The sequence below is a fragment of the Micropterus salmoides genome, unplaced genomic scaffold (assembly GCF_014851395.1).
Source record: "Micropterus salmoides isolate LMB-PRFRI ecotype aquatic unplaced genomic scaffold, ASM1485139v1 Ms_hic_scaffold_5, whole genome shotgun sequence".
Lineage (NCBI taxonomy): Eukaryota > Metazoa > Chordata > Actinopteri > Centrarchiformes > Centrarchidae > Micropterus > Micropterus salmoides.
The window spans coordinates 18,555,906-18,576,355 of record NW_024044237.1 but is presented as its reverse complement, the minus strand read 5'-3'; the positions used below and the strand labels follow the sequence as shown (position 1 = coordinate 18,576,355).

Below are 20,450 nucleotides of genomic sequence, written 5' to 3'. Positions count from 1 at the left end.
AACAATGTTTTACCACCGATCATGCCCTTAAGTATTGCACGCTAAAAACTCGACTATCGCTTTGAAACTCGTATCTGTCTCCTTCTGCCGCTCTCTTTATTTCTCTCTCAATAAAATAGAAAAGTTTCCAATATTTTTCTTGTGAAACATGCTAAAATCGGCCTCAAGCTTCCACTATAATCCACTTGAATCAAATAACAAAGTCTACGTAAAATATTCCAGTGCGTACAAACACAACGCAACAAGCGTACGACAGCATCCCTTTTATGTTGCATTGGTTGAAAAAGCATGTTTATGACTTGAACATGACTATGGGATTTAAAAATAAATAAATATGTGGAAAAGAATATTTCTTACACAGAATTATTATGTGAAGAACAGTACATGGGAGAAATCTCTTAATGAAGAACTTAGAAACATGAAATGTTACTCACTGACAGAAAAAAACTTTCACTCATTCCACTGCTGAGAACTTTTCTCATGTTTTTAGAGTAAGTGTATTACAGATCCCAAATGTTAATTACTAAATGGGAAAGACATGTCTCAGGAGCAAACAACAGCAAACATCATAAGAGCAAAAGCGAAGTTCAGCACCAAGGACAGAGACAAAAACAACAGGCTGCAACTCAACCCAAAAAGACACTTGAGCAGAGACGCTGATGCAGTGTTAAAGACCGGTTTTGGGGAAAGGGGGCGACAAAAAGATCAACAGCCTCTACTGGAAAGACCAGAAAATATGAAAAAACTCACCTAAACTTATGGTGCATTATGACGCTCAATGTCAATTTAGAAACAAGTGAAACTAACAATGTACTAAAGCATCCGGACGAAACCTTCGTCCGGATGACGAAGGTTTGAATGAGTCATATGATATGTGACATCGGTTCCTACCTCAGGAGAGTCATCACAATCCCCAAACGAATCGGCAAAGTCTGTTGGACTTTTCCTCAGAGTCTGGTCAGCAGGCAGTGTGTTGTCATTGTAAGATGACACGAACTTAAAGTCGCTGGTCCTAGAACCCGTTGTCAGGTAGGCGTCATAATTGTAGGTGCTGCGTAAAGTTCCTGTGCCGTCAACATCTGCGTAATTAGGAGGGAGATAAGCGCTGGGGATGGCGACTGCTCCATCAAACAACAGTCTGGGCTTTCTCCTGCGACAAAACCTCACACCCAGGATGATGATAATGAAGGTCAGGAAAAAGGTGGACACAGACACCAGCGCGATGATCAGGTATGAGGTCAGCTTGGAGTTCTTCTCATCATAAGAAATGTCCTTCAGTTCTGGCACCTCAGCCAAGTTATCAGAAATAAGTAAATACATGGAGCAGGTGGCAGAGAGAGAGGGCTGTCCGTTATCTTTCACTGCCACAATAAGGTTCTGTTTCATGCTGTCAGACTCAGAAATGTCCCGCTGGGTCCTGATCTCTCCGCTGTGGACACCGATAGTGAAAAGTCCCGGATCGGTGGATTTGACTATATGATAGGACAGCCAGGCGTTCTGTCCGGAGTCCGCGTCCACCGCTATCACTTTGGACACCAGAGAGCCTCCGTGTGCAGCTTTGGGGACCAGCTCGGTCATGAAGGAGTTGCCCTCCGGGGCGGGGTACAGTATCTGAGGAGAGTTGTCGTTCACATCCGATATGAAGACACTGACGGTCACGTTGCTGCTGAGCGGAGGAGAACCGTTGTCTCTGGCCATCACGTGGACTTTAAAACTCCTGAACTGTTCATAATCAAACGACCTCACAGCGTGGATCACCCCCGTGTCTCCGTTAACAGACAGATAGGAGGACACCGGGGCACCGTTCACCTCACCGGGTAACAGAGAATAAATCACTGTACCGTTTTGTCTCCAGTCGGGGTCTCGAGCACTAACGGAACATAAAGAGGAGCCAGGTTTGTTATTTTCAGTCACATATGCGCTGTAGGACTGTTCCTCAAACACCGGTGGGTTGTCGTTGATGTCTGCTACAGATAACTGAACAGTTTTAGAGGAGGACAGAGGTGGAGAGCCCTCGTCAGTGGCGGTGATTGTAATGTTGTAATCAGACACTAGTTCACGGTCCAGTTGTCCTGTGGTCACCAGAGAATAATAGTTTTTAATAGAAGGAACCAATTTAAAGGGGGCGTTTTGCTGAATGGAGCAGCGGACCTGCCCGTTACTCTCAGAGTCTCTGTCCTGCACGTTAATGATGCCCACCTCTGTACCAGGTGACGCGTTCTCAGGTATGGGACTACTGAGTGATTTCAGATATATAACTGGGGCGTTGTCGTTCACATCAGTGATATCAATAATTACTTTTGCTTCTGAAGAGAGGCCATAACCATCTTTGGCCTCAACTAACACTTCATATTTCGATCCCTCTTCATAATCTATGTCACCAGACACACTGATTTCTCCAGTCTTCTCATCTAGTGAAAAAAGGTTTCGTGATTTATCTGATATTCGGCTAAATTCATACGTAACCTCTCCGTTGGCACCTTCATCTGCATCTGATGCACTTACAGTGATAACTGGAGTATGAAAAGGGGAGCTTTCCGGTATCGTGGCTGTATATACGGCCTCAGTAAACACCGGGGCGTTATCATTAGCATCAAGCACAACGACGTGTATGACTACAGTCCCGGATCTCTGAGGAGAACCACCATCCACAGCTGTGAGCAATAATTTCATTTCCTGCTGCTCCTCCCGGTCTAACTCCTTATCTAAAACCAACTCACCGTATTTACTGCCAGCATTTGTCGTCTGAATACTGAACACAAAGTGGGGGTTTTGTTGCAAAATGTAGCTTTCAACTGAATTCTTGCCTATATCAGCGTCATGTGCTGCATTAATGCGATACTTCGCTCCTTTGTCAGCTGATTCTCTAATGTCAAGCTTTATAACATCCTTCGGGAAAATTGGTGCATTGTCGTTCACGTCCTGCACCTGCAGGGACAATCGGTGTAACTCCAGTGGATTCTCTAATAGCAGCTCGAATTTAAGAACACATGAAGGCTTTTCTCCGCAATGCTCCTCTCTGTCTATTCTTTCCGCAACGACTAAATCCCCGCTTCGAAGGTTGATCCCGCAATATTGTCTTTCGTTTCCTTCCATGTCAACACGAGCTTTGCGAGCAGATAGTCTGCCCACCTCCAGTCCGAGATCCTTGGCGACATTCCCAATAACAGATCCGCGCTTCAGCTCCTCCTGTACAGAATAGCTCAGGTCTCCGTGTGCGTGGTGCACCACAACAAAGAAAAAGACAAAGCCAAAGCTTTGAAGAACGCCCCGTCTGTTCATCATCCTCAGACCGCACTACACAAATTAAAACACGATAGTTTAAACCATTAAAATGCCCTAATTGATCAATATGTGTTCCTTCCAAGCATTTGTCGTCTTTGTTGAAGGCTGTACAGAACACGGGGCTGGTCGATCCCAATAGTGGGTGGTGTGCAAAGCAGACTGAACGTTTGACTCCTTCGCTGGTCTATACTGACACCGTGAGTAAAAATGAAATATAACAGTCTTACAGACGAGATGGGAAATCCCTTAACAAATTATCGGGTGGACTGACATTGATGTTTCGTTTAAAACGTATTTTAAAAAAGTATTAATATAAAATCAGATGCTTGCTCGCTGTGTTACAATGCTTTATAAACACGACTATATCTCCTCCTGAAGTAATCCACCTAAAGCATTTTATAGTGATAATAATAAGACAACCATTAACAAATGTTAAACAGTGTTTACCACATATCATACTGGTCAGTGTTGCACGCTAAAAACTCCTCCTTAGCTTAGAAACTCATTTATTTATTTCTCTCTCTCTCTCTCTCTCTCTCTCTCTCTCTCTCTCTCTCAATAAAATAGAATAGATTGCAATATGTTTGTCTTAAAAAAATGCAAATATTGTTCTCGAGATTCCACTAAAGTACACTTAGATCAAATAACAAAGTCTCCTTAACAATAACATAACACAAAATTGGTACTACAACAACAACTTGCCTTTTATGTTGCACCTGTCGAAAAAAAATTGTTTTTGACTTGAACTTTAAATGTAAAGTTCATAAATAGAAAAATGGGAAAACAATATTCCCTGCGCAGAAAAAATATATGAATAGCAGAAAGTGGATATAATGTCTTAATGAGATGATGTTACATACATGAATTTGTAAGTCTGGGATTTTATTAATATTTTAAATATTACATTTTACTTATAGAAATCACTTTCACTCATTCCACTGATGGGATGTTTCCTTTTTTCCTGTACCTCACCAGCGTGTTCTCTCGGGTTTGACCTCATAGCAAGGTATAGGTGCAATATAGAGCCCAAATGTTAATTACTGAATCTGGGGAAAAGATGTCTCGGGAAAAACATTTTCTGAGTGAAACTGTAATCTAAAACGTTTGAAAGGTGAAAAAAATAACATCACAAGAGCAACAGTGACCTTTACCACCAAAGACAGAGACAAAAACAACTGGCAGGAGCTCAACCCAAAAGACACGGGCAGAGACGCTGATGCAGTGTTAAGGGATAGGCCGGTTTTAGGGGAAGGATATGACAAAACAGACAAACATCAACAGTATCAACTCCAAAGACCATGAAAGACGTCACCTCTAAACGTTTGGTGCATTATCACGCTCAATGTGAATTTAAAAACAAGTGAAACTACGATCTATTTACTAAAGCGTAAATTAACTTTTAACGTGAAATGAATTAACTGCCACGCATGTTAAGTTGTCTTAAATCGTTATATAAAAATAGACAAGGAAGCCAAATACAAATTGTAGCTGTAAGGTTATTGGCTGCGGTGTAAGTCATATGATATGTGACATCCGTCCCTACCTCAGGAGAAGAATCAGAATCTCCAAACACTTCAGGAAAGTCTGTTGGGCTTTTCCTCAGAGTCTGGTCAGCAGGCAGTGTGTTGTCATTGTAAGATGACACGAACTTAAAGTCACTGGTCCTAGAACCCGTTGTCAGGTAGGCGTCATAATTGTAAGTGCTGCGTAAAGTTCCTGTGCCGTCAACATCTGCGTAATTAGGAGGGAGATAAGCGCTGGGGATGGCGACTGCTCCATCAAACAACAGTCTGGGCTTTCTCCTGCGACAAAACCTCACACCCAGGATGATGATAATGAAGGTCAGGAAAAAGGTGGACACAGACACCAGCGCGATGATCAGGTATGAGGTCAGCTTGGAGTTCTTCTCATCATAAGAAATGTCCTTCAGTTCTGGCACCTCAGCCAAGTTATCAGAAATAAGTAAATACATGGAGCAGGTGGCAGAGAGAGAGGGCTGTCCGTTATCTTTCACTGCCACAATAAGGTTCTGTTTCATGCTGTCAGACTCAGAAATGTCCCGCTGGGTCCTGATCTCTCCGCTGTGGACCCCGATAGTGAAAAGTCCCGGATCAGTGGATTTGACTATATGATAGGACAGCCAGGCGTTCTGTCCGGAGTCCGCGTCCACCGCTATCACTTTGGACACCAGAGAGCCTCCGTGTGCAGCTTTGGGGACCAGCTCGGTCATGAAGGAGTTGCCCTCCGGGGCGGGGTACAGAATCTGAGGAGAGTTGTCGTTCACATCCGATATGAAGACACTGACGGTCACGTTGCTGCTGAGCGGAGGAGAACCGTTGTCTCTGGCCATCACGTGGACTTTAAAACTCCTGAACTGTTCATAATCAAACGACCTCACAGCGTGGATCACCCCCGTGTCTCCGTTAACAGACAGATAGGAGGACACCGGGGCACCGTTCACCTCACCGGGTAACAGAGAATAAATCACTGTACCGTTTTGTCTCCAGTCGGGGTCTCGAGCACTAACGGAACATAAAGAGGAGCCAGGTTTGTTATTTTCAGTCACATATGCGCTGTAGGACTGTTCCTCAAACACCGGTGGGTTGTCGTTGATGTCTGCTACAGATAACTGAACAGTTTTAGAGGAGGACAGAGGTGGAGAGCCCTCGTCAGTGGCGGTGATTGTAATGTTGTAATCAGACACTAGTTCACGGTCCAGTTGTCCTGTGGTCACCAGAGAATAATAGTTTTTAATAGAAGGAACCAATTTAAAGGGGGCGTTTTGCTGAATGGAGCAGCGGACCTGCCCATTACTCTCAGAGTCTCTGTCCTGCACGTTAATGATGCCCACCTCTGTACCAGGTGACACGTTCTCAGGTATGGGACTACTGAGTGATTTCAGATATATAACTGGGGCGTTGTCGTTCACATCAGTGATATCAATAATTACTTTTGCTTCTGAAGAGAGGCCATAACCATCTTTGGCCTCAACTAACACTTCATATTTCGATCCCTCTTCATAATCTATGTCACCAGACACACTGATTTCTCCAGTCTTCTCATCTAGTGAAAAAAGCTTTTGTGATTTATCTGATATTCGGCTAAATTCATACGTAACCTCTCCGTTGGCACCTTCATCTGCATCTGATGCACTTACAGTGATAACTGGAGTATGAAAAGGGGAGTTTTCCGGTAACGTGGCTGTATATACGGCCTCAGTAAACACCGGGGCGTTATCATTAGCATCAAGCACAACGACGTGTATGACTACAGTCCCGGATCTCTGAGGAGAACCACCATCCACAGCTGTGAGCAATAATTTCATTTCCTGCTGCTCCTCCCGGTCTAACTCCTTATCTAAAACCAACTCACCGTATTTACTGCCAGCATTTGTCGTCTGAATACTGAACACAAAGTGGGGGTTTTGTTGCAAAATGTAGCTTTCAACTGAATTCTTGCCTATATCAGCATCTTGTGCTGCATTAATGCGATACTTCGCTCCTTTGTCAGCTGATTCTCTAATGTCAAGCTTTATAACATCCTTCGGGAAAATTGGTGCATTGTCGTTCACGTCCTGCACCTGCAGGGACAATCGGTGTAACTCCAGTGGATTCTCTAATAGCAGCTCGAATTTAAGAACACATGAAGGCTTTTCTCCGCAATGCTCCTCTCTGTCTATTCTTTCCGCAACGACTAAATCCCCGCTTCGAAGGTTGATCCCGCAATATTGTCTTTCGTTTCCTTCCATGTCAACACGAGCTTTGCGAGCAGATAGTCTGCCCACCTCCAGTCCGAGATCCTTGGCGACATTCCCAATAACAGATCCGCGCTTCAGCTCCTCCTGTACAGAATAGCTCAGGTCTCCGTGTGCGTGGTGCACCACAACAAAGAAAAAGACAAAGCCAACGCTTTGAAGAACGCCCCGTCTGTTCATCATCCTCAGACCGCACTACACAAATTAAAACACGATAGTTTAAACCATTAAAATGCCCTAATCGATCAATATGTGTTCCTCCCAAGCATTTGTCGTCTTTGTTGAAGGCTGTACAGAACACGGGGCTGGTCGATCCCAATAGTGGGTGGTGCGCAAAGCAGGCTGAACGTTTGACTCCTTCGCTGGTCTATACTGACACCGTGAGTAAAAATCGCATATAACAGTTTTACAGAAGAGATGGAAAATCCCTTAACACATTATCTGGTGGTTTGACCGTCATGTTTCAATAAAAACACATTTTAATAAGGTATTAAAAAGTGTAATGAGGCACTATCCCGTTGTCTCTCTTTTGTTTAAGTAAAAAGCTTGTTCGCTGTGATAAAATGCTTTATAAAGACGACTAAATCTCCTCCTGAAGTAATCCACCTAAATTATTTCATAGTCATAATAGTAAGGCAACATGTACCAAATGTTAAAAGATGTTTTACCACCGATCATGCCCCTTAGTGTTGCACGATAAAAACTCCACTTTGAAACCCTTATCTGTCTCCCTCTGCCGCTCTCTGTATTTCTCTCTCAATAAAATAGCAAATATTCCAATATTTTTCTCCCGAAACATGCCAAAATCGGCCTCACGTTTCCACTATAATCCACTTGATTCCGATAACAAAGTTTACCTAAAATATCCTAATGAGTACAAACACAACACAACAAGCGTAGGACAGGATCCGTTTTATGTTGCATTGGTCGACAAAGCATGTCTATGACTTGAACATCACTATCGGATTTAATGAATAAATAAATAAGCTGAAAACAATATTTCTTACACAGAATAAGTACGTGAACAACAGTAAATGTAAGTAATCTCTTAATGAAATGAACTTACAAACATGAAATGTTACTCACTGACAGTGTTGGGCAGTAACTGTAATAATATTACTTTTCTAAAACAGTAATAGTATTACTAGTTACTAATGCAAGTAACGCTGTGTTACTCCTTACTGAACGCACCATTCTTGACGTGAATCCACAACTGTGCGGCAGCTCAGCGGCACGAAAGTAGAACGAAGGAGAAAGGCGTTCTCTCCACAGCTGTAAGTAGCTACTGCCATTATTGTGTCACAGTCGGATGCAAAGAACATTGTCGTCTAGTGTAAACCAGCAAAACGCTTTCAACCGCAAACATTTCTACATCTAATTCATTGAAGCGTCTGCTGAAGCAGCAGAGCAACGTGAAACTTACGGAATGAAACTCCGGCAGCTACTGCCACTGATGGTTGGACTCGTCAGGAGAGAGTGGCTTTGACGTAGCGTTTTGTAACTACTGAATACTGCTCTTATAAATAGGCTACATGTGCAGAAAAACAACTGTTTAAAAGTCGGGATTTACTTGCTGTATTTTTTTCTTTCACTCGCTTGTGTTAAGAAACGTTAGGCCTAGGCTATATGCTTTGTAAAAACCACACTCCTTGCTGCTATTATGAATATGATATTAGCTAAAAAGTCAGGAGAGACTGCTTTGTTCGGGTGTGAAGGGGGGTGGTAGTGAAAGTAGTGTTTCCCATAATTAGCCTAATTTGGATAATTATCAACACTGACAGCCACATATTGATTTTCATTTTTTTTTTACTAGGCCTGTTTAAAATCATATTTTATTGAGGAGCATATATCAAAGTTAGAATACCCCCTGCCCCCCGGCCTCTCTGCCCCCTGACGCTGTCATTCTGTGGGAAACACTGGAAATTCATATATTAACATAACGTATCATCCAGTAATAAGTAAAGTATATTACTTTTTGAAGGAGCAATAAGTAATATATTACAATTTCTGAGTGACAACTTGACCAACACTGCTCACTAACAGAAAACAAATTTCACTCATTCAACTGATGTGAGTTTTTCTCATGTTTTTAAAATAAGTGTATTACAGAGCCCAAATGTTGATTACTAAATGGGAAAGAGATGTCTCAGGAGCAAACATCATAAGAGCAAAAGCGAAGTTCAGCACCAAGGACAGAGACAAGGACAACAGGCTGCAACTCAACCCAAAAGACACTTGAGCAGAGACGCTGATGCAGTGTTAAAGACCGGTTATGGGGAAAGGGGAGGACAAAAAGATCAACAGCCTCTACTCAAAAGACCAGAAAATATGAAAAAAACTCACTTCTGAACTCATGGTGCAATATGACGCTCAATGTGAATTTAGAAACAAGTGAAACTAACTATGTACTGAAGCATGTAGTAACTTTTAGGTGAAATGACGTTATTACGTTAATTGCCACATATGTTAAGTTGAGTAAAATTGTAGTATAACAATGACAGGAAGGAAAATACAAATAATAACTGTAAGCGTACTGTCTGGATGACGAAGGTGTGAATAAGTCATGTTCCTACCTCAGGAGAAGCATCACAATCCCCAAACGAATCTGCAAAGTCAGTCGGACTTTTCCTCAGAGTCTGGTCAGCAGGCAGTGTGTTGTCATTGTAAGATGACACGAACTTAAAGTCGCTGGTCCTAGAACCCGTTGTCAGGTAGGCGTCATAATTGTAAGTGCTGCGTAAAGTTCCTGTGCCGTCAACATCTGCGTAATTAGGAGGGAGATAAGCGCTGGGGATGGCGACTGCTCCATCAAACAACAGTCTGGGCTTTCTCCTGCGACAAAACCTCACACCCAGGATGATGATAATGAAGGTCAGGAAAAAGGTGGACACAGACACCAGCGCGATGATCAGGTATGAGGTCAGCTTGGAGTTCTTCTCATCATAAGAAATGTCCTTCAGTTCTGGCACCTCAGCCAAGTTATCAGAAATAAGTAAATACATGGAGCAGGTGGCAGAGAGAGAGGGCTGTCCGTTATCTTTCACTGCCACAATAAGGTTCTGTTTCATGCTGTCAGACTCAGAAATGTCCCGCTGGGTCCTGATCTCTCCGCTGTGGACCCCGATAGTGAAAAGTCCCGGATCAGTGGATTTGACTATATGATAGGACAGCCAGGCGTTCTGTCCGGAGTCCGCGTCCACCGCTATCACTTTGGACACCAGAGAGCCTCCGTGTGCAGCTTTGGGGACCAGCTCGGTCATGAAGGAGTTGCCCTCCGGGGCGGGGTACAGAATCTGAGGAGAGTTGTCGTTCACATCCGATATGAAGACACTGACGGTCACGTTGCTGCTGAGCGGAGGAGAACCGTTGTCTCTGGCCATCACGTGGACTTTAAAACTCCTGAACTGTTCATAATCAAACGACCTCACAGCGTGGATCACCCCCGTGTCTCCGTTAACAGACAGATAGGAGGACACCGGGGCACCGTTCACCTCACCGGGTAACAGAGAATAAATCACTGTACCGTTTTGTCTCCAGTCGGGGTCTCGAGCACTAACGGAACATAAAGTGGAGCCAGGTTTGTTATTTTCAGTCACATATGCGCTGTAGGACTGTTCCTCAAACACCGGTGGGTTGTCGTTGATGTCTGCTACAGATAACTGAACAGTTTTAGAGGAGGACAGAGGTGGAGAGCCCTCGTCAGTGGCGGTGATTGTGATGTTGTAATCAGACACTAGTTCACGGTCCAGTTGTCCTGTGGTCACCAGAGAATAATAGTTTTTAATAGAAGGAACCAACTTAAAGGGGGCGTTTTGCTGAATGGAGCAGCGGACCTGTCCGTTACTCTCAGAGTCTCTGTCCTGCACGTTAATAATGCCCACCTCTGTACCAGGTGACACGTTCTCAGGTATGGGATAAGACAGTGATTTCAGACTGATAGTTGGTGGGTTGTCATTGACATCCGTTATATCTATAATTACTGTACAATACGAGGTAAGACCTGGTCCGTCTTTTGCTCTTATTCGCAGTTCAATGGAGGTCTCAGTCTCATAATCAATAGAGCCGATGATTCTTATTTGCCCTGTCTTATGATCAAGTGAGAACAAAGAGACGTGGTCATCCGACACATGATCAAAATTGTAAGTAATATCTCCATTGGGCCCCGCGTCTGCATCAGTGGCTCTCACCGTAACAACTAATGTATCCAAGGGTGCGTTTTCAGGCAGAGTGGCTTTATAAACAGCCTGGCTGAACACTGGGGCGTTATCATTAGCATCCAGTACAGTGACGTGAATGATCGCAGTACCTGATCTCTGAGGTGAGCCACCATCTAGAGCTGTAAGCACTAATTTCAGTTCTTTCTCTTGCTCTCGGTCTAATTCCTTTACCAAAACCAATTCGGAGCGTGTACGTCCACTGGCCTCTGTGTCTACATTAATCGTGAAATGCTCATTGTTTTGTAAATTGTAACGCTGTACAGTATTTGTACCGATATCTGCATCATGGGCTTCAGTGAGTAAGAATCTAGCTCCTTTGACTGCGGATTCTGTTATTTCAAATGAAATCAGGTCCTCACTAAACTGCGGGGCGTTGTCGTTCATATCCTGCACATGAATGCTGATACGATGGAGCTCTAAAGGGTTTTCCAAAACAAGCTCCTCTTTAAAAACGCAAGTCACCTTCTTACCACAAAGGGCTTCCCTGTCAATCCTGTCAGTAACAATCAAATCCCCGGTGCTCAGATTAATATCACAATACCGCTTGTCATTCCTGTTTGTGTCAATACGAGCTTTACGCGAGGAAAGTGTGGCAGTCCCGAGGCCGAGATCTTTGGCTATATTTCCAATCACCGACCCGCGTTTCATCTCCTCAGCAGCAGAGTAGCTCACAGCTCCATACGCGAAATGCAGGCCGAGGAAAAGGCAAAAAACACAATAGCGATTCATAGAAAATCCTCTGTAGACTGTGTTTCCCATGATGGGCCAGGCGTGCATCATTCCCCAGCCAATTCGTTCAAAGTTATCAAAGAGGGTGGTATTCCTCGCTGTAATTAACTATCCAAATATCATCACAATGTAGGCCTTTCGTATCGTCCTTAGCTGGCAGACACACCGCACCACAATAACGCTTGGCAATGGTGGAAAGAATGGATGAAGCTGCCGACCCGTTCGGGCCTTTGTTGGTGTACAGTGACACCAAGAGTTTCAATCAGTTATAGCACTGCAAACTGAAACAAGTGGACAGCTTCATTGGCTATATCAAAGCAAAACGTAATGTTATTCAGCCGTTATTTGTTTATTATATGGACATTGCCATATAGATGGTACTGCCACAAATGACCATACAACTGTTGTGATTGATTTTCTGAGGCTTCAGTGTTATTTATTGACTACTGAATATCTTTTCTGTACTGCATTCTTCAGAAACTGCCTGTAAAACAAACCAACCATCACTATAATACTGCAAAAGTCACTGTACTCCACTATACACATTGCTATATTTGATTATTTGTTGAAAAAAATCACCAATTCATCACAACTTAGTTCAAAGATTAAATAATGTGTGCACAGGCACTCTGATTAACTGCAAAAAAAAAAAAAATGCAACAGAAAACCCCACAACAAACGAAAAATAAACAGAGTAGGATTAAGTAACAATGACACACAATGTACAAAATTTGGTAAGAATCCACAATCTCTTTTGCAGACTTAGGGACCAGCATGACTCAATTTAGAATGACAGGTATGGTCAAAAGAAGTGACAGAAGAGCTAATGTAAGGGAACAATAGAAAGAAAGGCCCAATATTTGTGCAGTGGGAATATTGTTTAAAGTGCTCACATATTCAATATATGAAAGAAAGATAATTGATTAATATTGACGTTTGAATTAAACATACTTTTTAAGACCATCAAAAATCCAACATCAAAATTACAACTAAAACCCTTGTTTAGAATGTAGTGGGTTGAAATGTACTGTCGTAAGGATATACAAATGATTTCGATGACCATGTTATTTAAAAATCTTAAATCACAACAAAAAACATTAGCATACTCAATTTAGACTTATAAATGTGTATAATCCTATGAAAACTTACATTGTGTTTAGATAGTTGATGAAAATCTCCCAAATAGATAGCATACTGGTGTAAATTCAAAGTTTACAACAAGACTGTACTAAACTAAGACAATGTGACAGTGCTGGCACCATTCAACAACCCACACTTTTCATTTCTAAATAAAAGTCATGCTGTGCCTCACTGAGCACCAAGGCATGAGCTTATTTTATATGACTCAATGTTATTTAGAAACAAAAAAGTAAACTTCCACAAGTGTCTAAACTAAATTGTGATTTCCAACCATTTTTGCCAAGTTTATGTTGTGATCATGTTTTTTTAAAAGCATTCTGCCGTTTCTTTAAGTTCACCCAATCATCAGATGAGACAATCGGTGAAGGCAAAGCCTTTAAAGCAGGCTATGGTCGTCCTCACCCCCACTTGTTGGAAGCCTGACAATGATACAGACAAAAAAAATACACTGATAGTCGAAAAGCTGGTTAGGCTCATGGTTATGGTTAACTATGTCTGCAGCATAATGATTTATAGTTAAAGTTGAGCACTGGAATAATTAGAAAACATAAATTATGTGTCCTATTGTCAAAAAGAAAGGACCGACTATTCTATTCAGCTATGCTCCTATAGTAAACATTTCATTCTCAGCCAGTATGGACACGTATGGACAAACACAGAGAGCATCACTTGACAGAACAGTGTCCACCACATTCCAAAGCCACTGTGCAAATAACTGTTCTGCTTGCTCAAAATAGCTGTGATGAAGGAAATATTTGCCGGTGAAAAGAAACTGTTGGTATTCTGAAGTTAGCACAATAAGTCAATGAAGAAACAGCCAAGACTTAACACAAGGTGAGCAAATACCACTGATTATGAAGTGTGGTAGCACCATTTCAGTCATCATACACTGAGGTCTGAACTATTATGCAATTTCTGTCTCAAAGCTACTATTCAAGTGTTGGGAGTCATCAAATATCAGATTCTACAAGTGAGCGCTTTTGGTTGAAACGGCATAATTAAACTAATGATACGTGTACTACTTTCCTTTGTGCATAAAAACTGTTGCGAACTACAGTACTAAACTGCAAAAATAAAGACACACAATATGTTTCTAAGGATGTCCCATATATATATATATATATATATATATATATATATATATAGTGAAGCAAATGACTAAAAAAATAACTTGTTGTAGTGGAGAAATTAAATACAAGGGAAGAAGAGTAGGTAATCACGATTTCCAAAAGTATAATATGTTGGAGCCTACCTCGGGACACTCCTCTGAATGACCAAATACCTCAGCAAAGTCAGTCGGACTTTTCCTCAGAGTCTGGTCAGCAGGCAGTGTGTTGTCATTGTAAGATGACACGAACTTAAAGTCACTGGTCCTAGAACCCGTTGTCAGGTAGGCGTCATAATTGTAAGTGCTGCGTAAAGTTCCTGTGCCGTCAACATCTGCGTAATTAGGAGGGAGATAAGCGCTGGGGATGGCGACTGCTCCATCAAACAACAGTCTGGGCTTTCTCCTGCGACAAAACCTCACACCCAGGATGATGATAATGAAGGTCAGGAAAAAGGTGGACACAGACACCAGCGCGATGATCAGGTATGACGTCAGCTTGGAGTTCTTCTCATCATAAGAAATGTCCTTCAGTTCTGGCACCTCAGCCAAGTTATCAGAAATAAGTAAATACATGGAGCAGGTGGCAGAGAGAGAGGGCTGTCCGTTATCTTTCACTGCCACAATAAGGTTCTGTTTCATGCTGTCAGACTCAGAAATGTCCCGCTGGGTCCTGATCTCTCCGCTGTGGACCCCGATAGTGAAAAGTCCCGGATCGGTGGATTTGACTATATGATAGGACAGCCAGGCGTTCTGTCCGGAGTCCGCGTCCACCGCTATCACTTTGGACACCAGAGAGCCTCCGTGTGCAGCTTTGGGGACCAGCTCGGTCATGAAGGAGTTGCCCTCCGGGGCGGGGTACAGAATCTGAGGAGAGTTGTCGTTCACATCCGATATGAAGACACTGACGGTCACGTTGCTGCTGAGCGGAGGAGAACCGTTGTCTCTGGCCATCACGTGGACTTTAAAACTCCTGAACTGTTCATAATCAAACGACCTCACAGCGTGGATCACCCCCGTGTCTCCGTTAACAGACAGATAGGAGGACACCGGGGCACCGTTCACCTCACCGGGTAACAGAGAATAAATCACTGTACCGTTTTGTCTCCAGTCGGGGTCTCGAGCACTAACGGAACATAAAGTGGAGCCAGGTTTGTTATTTTCAGTCACATATGCGCTGTAGGACTGTTCCTCAAACACCGGTGGGTTGTCGTTGATGTCTGCTACAGATAACTGGACAGTTTTAGAGGAGGACAGAGGTGGAGAGCCCTCGTCAGTGGCGGTGATTGTAATGTTGTAATCAGACACTAGTTCACGGTCCAGTTGTCCTGTGGTCACCAGAGAATAATAGTTTTTAATAGAAGGAACCAATTTAAAGGGGGCGTTTTGCTGAATGGAGCAGCGGACCTGCCGTTACTCTCAGAGTCTCTGTCCTGCACGTTAATGATGCCCACCTCTGTACCAGGTGACGCGTTCTCAGGTATGGGGTCAGAGAGTGATTTTAAATATATCACCGGGGCGTTGTCATTTATATCAGTAACATCTATTATAACTTTGGCGTAAGAGGTTAGCCCTAAACCATCTTTAGCTTGCACTCTCATTTCAAAAGAACTCATTTCTTCAAAGTCAATCACAGCAGTTACTCTAATTTCTCCGGTTTTGGGATCAATAGAAAATATATTTACATCTTCATCAGATACATGGCCGAACTGATATGTCACATCTCCATTCACTCCTTCATCTGCGTCAGTAGCACTAACACTAATCACTATGGTATCTGGAGGAGAGTTCTCAGGCAGACTGGTTTTATAAACGGCCTGGTTGAACACTGGGGCGTTATCATTAGCATCTAACACAGTGACGTGTATGACTACAGTACCTGATCTCTGAGGAGAGCCACCATCTAATGCTGTGAGAAGCAAATTCAACTCTCTTTGTTTCTCTCGATCAAGCTTATTTTCCAGTACAAGATCAACCTTGCTGCTGTCAACTGATAAAATGAAATGGTCGTTCTTTTGAAGGTTGTACCTTTGAACAGCATTTTGACCTATATCTGCGTCATGGGCCTCCTCGATAGAAAATCGGCTTCCCTTTTCAGCTAACTCACTTATTTCCATTTCAATCAAATTATCTCGGAATTGTGGCGAGTTGTCGTTTACATCTTGGACATGAAGACTTACACGATGAAGCTCCAGAGGGTTTTCCAACACCAGATCTACTTTCACAACACACGAGGGTTTCTTGCCACAAAGGCTTTCTCTGTCAATTCTCTCGGATGCGATCAAATCTCCGGTATTCAAGTTTATGTCACAATACCTTTTCCGAGTTCCTTCAAAATCAACACGGGCCTGTCGTGAAGAAAAGGCTCTGTGGTCAAGACCGAGGTCTTTGCCTATATTTCCAATAATAGAGTCGCGTTTCATCTCTTCAGGAATAGAATAACTCAGATCTCCATTAACGAGGTGCAGCGCTACCATAAAGGAAGCGAAGCAGGCGATCGGACTAAGCCTTGAAAATCCTTTGTCTCCCATCCTGACAGAGAACACGTCTTTGTCTTGTAAAACTACTGCCCAGAGCGAAATAACACGTGTATCCAAAAGACTCAATAATCCAACACTGCCAGTGTACACAAATAGTCTAGCTATATGTTCGGGTATTTAATAGAGTCTCTGGGAAAATACAACTGATTTGTATTTAGAAGAGGGTGGAGTGGTGTGTGTTAATTTTCTGCCAGACAACAGCGACACCATGTGTCACCTTTTATCTTCACAGTGTTACGAAATATTCTTCACAAAGTCTAAAATCACGTCAAGGTAATATTTACTCACGTTCATATGAACTGCGCAGTACATTTTGAAAAAAGTACAACGCAAAAAATATGCAGGGAAAAGGACAACATTCAATTGAATTTAACTAATTCATTAGGTCCATAAATTGACATGAAATCAACTTGCATTCCTTTAGCATATCAAGATCAAAAAAGTCGGCTAGATGCAAAGTTAAGTAAAAGTACAGAAATATTACCAGCAAATTTTACTTAAAGTCAAAAGAAAATCATCTGTTGTGCGGGAAACGGGTTAATACTGATGCATCAATTGTAAGCGGCATTTCACTGTTTAGCGGGTCGATATGGAGCTAGTTTTAACTTTATGCACAGTTCCGTAGTTTAATCCAGAGGTTCCCAGGGTAGAGGTCACTAGAATAATATGAGGGGGTCATGATATGATTAATGTGGGAGAGAAAAAAAAAAATCAGCTACACAAGTTAGTATATATGTTTTCCTCTTTAAGCCTCGGGAAGTTATTTTCTTTTAATTTTCTTTACAGTGTTTAACGTACTATGCTAAATATCCTTTAATCTGTTTTCTTATTTTGCAGTACTTTAGTTGCATCTCTTTAGTTGAACAATGTGACAGATGGAAATAATGTGTTTTACTAGTAAGTCATAGCAAGCATTTGAGTAAACAGTAGAGTAACAGTAAATGGGTTCATATTTAGTAATTCATATGTTATGGTTAAAGTTGTTATTGTTAGTTGCAGCAGTTACAGTACAGTACTTTTCTTATTTCTTATTTTTCATGTGCAAAATGTCATTCTAACAACAGCAGCAGTAAGTGTGAAGAAGAGTGTTGTAGATACTAGAGGGCTCCAGCAGGGGGAACGTAAAACTGTTGAGCTATGTTACGGTGCGCTTCGCTCCCTCCCTTCAGTTATTACACACATGATCTGAGGAATGTTTGTATCCCTGCATCTTTCATGTGAATGTGTACATGTGTCGAGGAGAGTGTTTTTAGCACAGTTAGTCGAACATTGTGAAGTTAGGACGTTAATTACATGACGACGAGTAAGCTAGACATATTAGTCTTTAGCAATGCTAACCGCGACATCGTGGATGAAAGAGCGGCACTTAGTAGCTTTGCAGTGACATTGTGCTTGTCGTAGCTTTGTTCTGTATATGTTTCTAAAATATGCTGAGTATTATTAGCGGTGTAAAGTGTTATATGTTATCAGCATAATTGTGTTTTCTCTTGTGTTTTGCTGTATTTACTCTGTAGCTAACTAAAAGTCGGAAATGCTTCTGCAGGTATAATTGTTGACTAGAGATGATGGTTAGAATTGTATGTAGTAGGCATCTAATATTATTTTGTATATGTAAACTGTACTGCAATGATTTCTTGAAAACAGTCATTACACACATGATCTGAGGAAAGTTTGTGTCCGTGCATCTTTTATTCAACTACTCCCCTTTTCAGGGCTTTTACACTAACAATACAGATATCTGAAATTTGACGAAGAGCCTTAACCACATGCTGCTTTTCTATAATAAGTCACAAGCTAAAAGGTTGGGAACAACTGGTTTAATCTTTGACAATGTAATGTTATTTTATTTTATATGCTTATCATATGTTCTTAAAACCTTAGTCAGAAAGGTAACTATCTATAGCTGTCAGAAAAATACAGTGGAGTAACAAGTACAATATTTCTCTCTAAAATGTAGTGGTATAAATGTAAAGTAGCAGAAGGTGAAATTACTCAAAAAAAGTACAAGTCCCTCAAAATTGTACTTTAAGTACAGCGCTGTAGTAAATTGACTTAGTTACTCTCCTACATGGTCCAAGGAAAAATACAGTATCAAACTGCTGACTAATATGATTTAACCTATATTCAGATTGTCACCATACAACAAAGTTAACACAAAAAGTGTGTGGGTGTTTAGTAATTTACCTCAAACACACTTGCCATGTATTCATTGTTATTTACTCAGTGATGGATACGTGGGTGCTGTTTACCAGCACAACTGAGCTCAAGGACATTGGATTTGTGGAACCTAAGAGGTCATCACAATGTAAATGATGTTTGTTTTGCCTTAATTTGCCACAGTTGCTTTATACTATTTTGACTATAGATAAACACATACTAAGCACCTGACGAACAAGGCCAACACACCTTTGAGCATGACACTGCAGTATGCACTAACACTGTAATATAACACTAACATAAAACTGTGGGTGAGCGCTCTAAAACTATGAGCTGAGGAAGTCAGGTAAATAACTACAATCTAAACTGTAAAACCATACAAGCATGAACATTCTCCTAAAACTAAACGCTTATTAGGAATTTTGAGTATTAAAAACATGATAGGTGTGATTGAAAACGAGGACTATTGTTATTGTTATCGATAAAAACAAAAACAATTTAAATTATGATGCTGTTACAATTCACTCAGCCCTTTCAAAAATTAGCAGAGTGACTAAAAATAACGCCATATCTACAGCTGCGGCTGTGCAAGGAGACTGTTTCAGCACCATAGGCAGTTACCTTGTGATTTGAAAGGACAGCTGTCAAAAAGAAACCAAAATGATGTATGTTAAGTTGACAGTTTTTGTAAGTGTTGTTGCATAAATACTTGTGTGTTTATGAGGCACAGTTTATAATTGCTCTCATCATCTCATGTAATAAATAAATAATTAATTTAATGTAAAGTTCAAAATGTAATGCATGTTTAAGAGCTAAAGGGTAAAATAGGCAGCTCAATGGGACGTGGTCCTATTTAGTCCATACGTTTTGTCCCGGAACTAATGTTTTTTGTTTGTGTTACCGCGATGACGGTTAAGTCGGCGCACTGTTTTGGTATCCAGCGGAGCAGATGGCTACGATACTTTGTTAAACTGCATTAAAAGTTGCACATGTCGATGCCTGAAGTCAATGCAGATAGTCAAATGTACTTTCAAGGGACTTTAAAGGATTTCATAACCTCTTTTCACGGCAAGCGGCCAACACTCAAGGCGTGAACAAAGCGTGGATGTATCAGAGAGACCAGAGGCGCCCGAAGCAATGAACGCCCGTTTCAAAGAACCAACCTGTGTCTATGTTGTTGTGAGGTGACCTACAGTGTTATTTAACTCCACTAAATTGAGTAAGAAGGTTCCACAAAAGTAAATAAAGACTTATTCTGAGAATTAAGAACATTAGCGACCCACCCGGGCTGAATAAGGAGTAGAAGCTGCAGTGTGTCGATCATTCAATGACACTTAATGGGAGGTGACAATTAGAAAAAGGTGCTAGTGATTGTGCCGATATTCTGTACAACAACCGTGAGAAACCCCGACTAATTTCTTAATTTTATAAAATAATTATTACATAACGTAATATTTCACTTCTCTGTAAAAATGTAAAACTGTAAAATATTATAAAGACCATTGTTTTCTTAAGTATTAAAA

The 20,450-nt window shown here is 41.6% G+C and overlaps 3 protein-coding genes across 3 annotated transcripts in view; all 3 read right to left on the bottom strand.

The window, feature by feature from the left end:
* The window catches only part of LOC119889259 (protocadherin beta-16-like), a gene marked incomplete in the record, with an annotated part of 73,367 nt that extends 61,208 nt beyond the window's left edge, over positions 1-12,159 (bottom strand). Inside the window, 1 exon segment of the mRNA XM_038700169.1 lies at positions 9,613-12,159. Within this exon segment, the coding sequence (XP_038556097.1) occupies positions 9,613-12,036 (2,424 nt within the window).
* Positions 1-20,450, bottom strand: part of LOC119889225 (protocadherin gamma-A11-like) — a 261,420-nt gene that overhangs the window by 225,390 nt on the left and 15,580 nt on the right.
* Positions 814-7,334, bottom strand: LOC119888695. The gene is made up of 2 exons (XM_038699395.1): positions 4,817-7,334; positions 814-3,297 (listed from the first exon to the last, which is right to left on the bottom strand). Exons 1-2 carry the CDS (start codon positions 7,220-7,222, stop codon positions 814-816), a joined length of 4,890 nt encoding a protein of 1,629 aa, XP_038555323.1. The 5' UTR covers positions 7,223-7,334.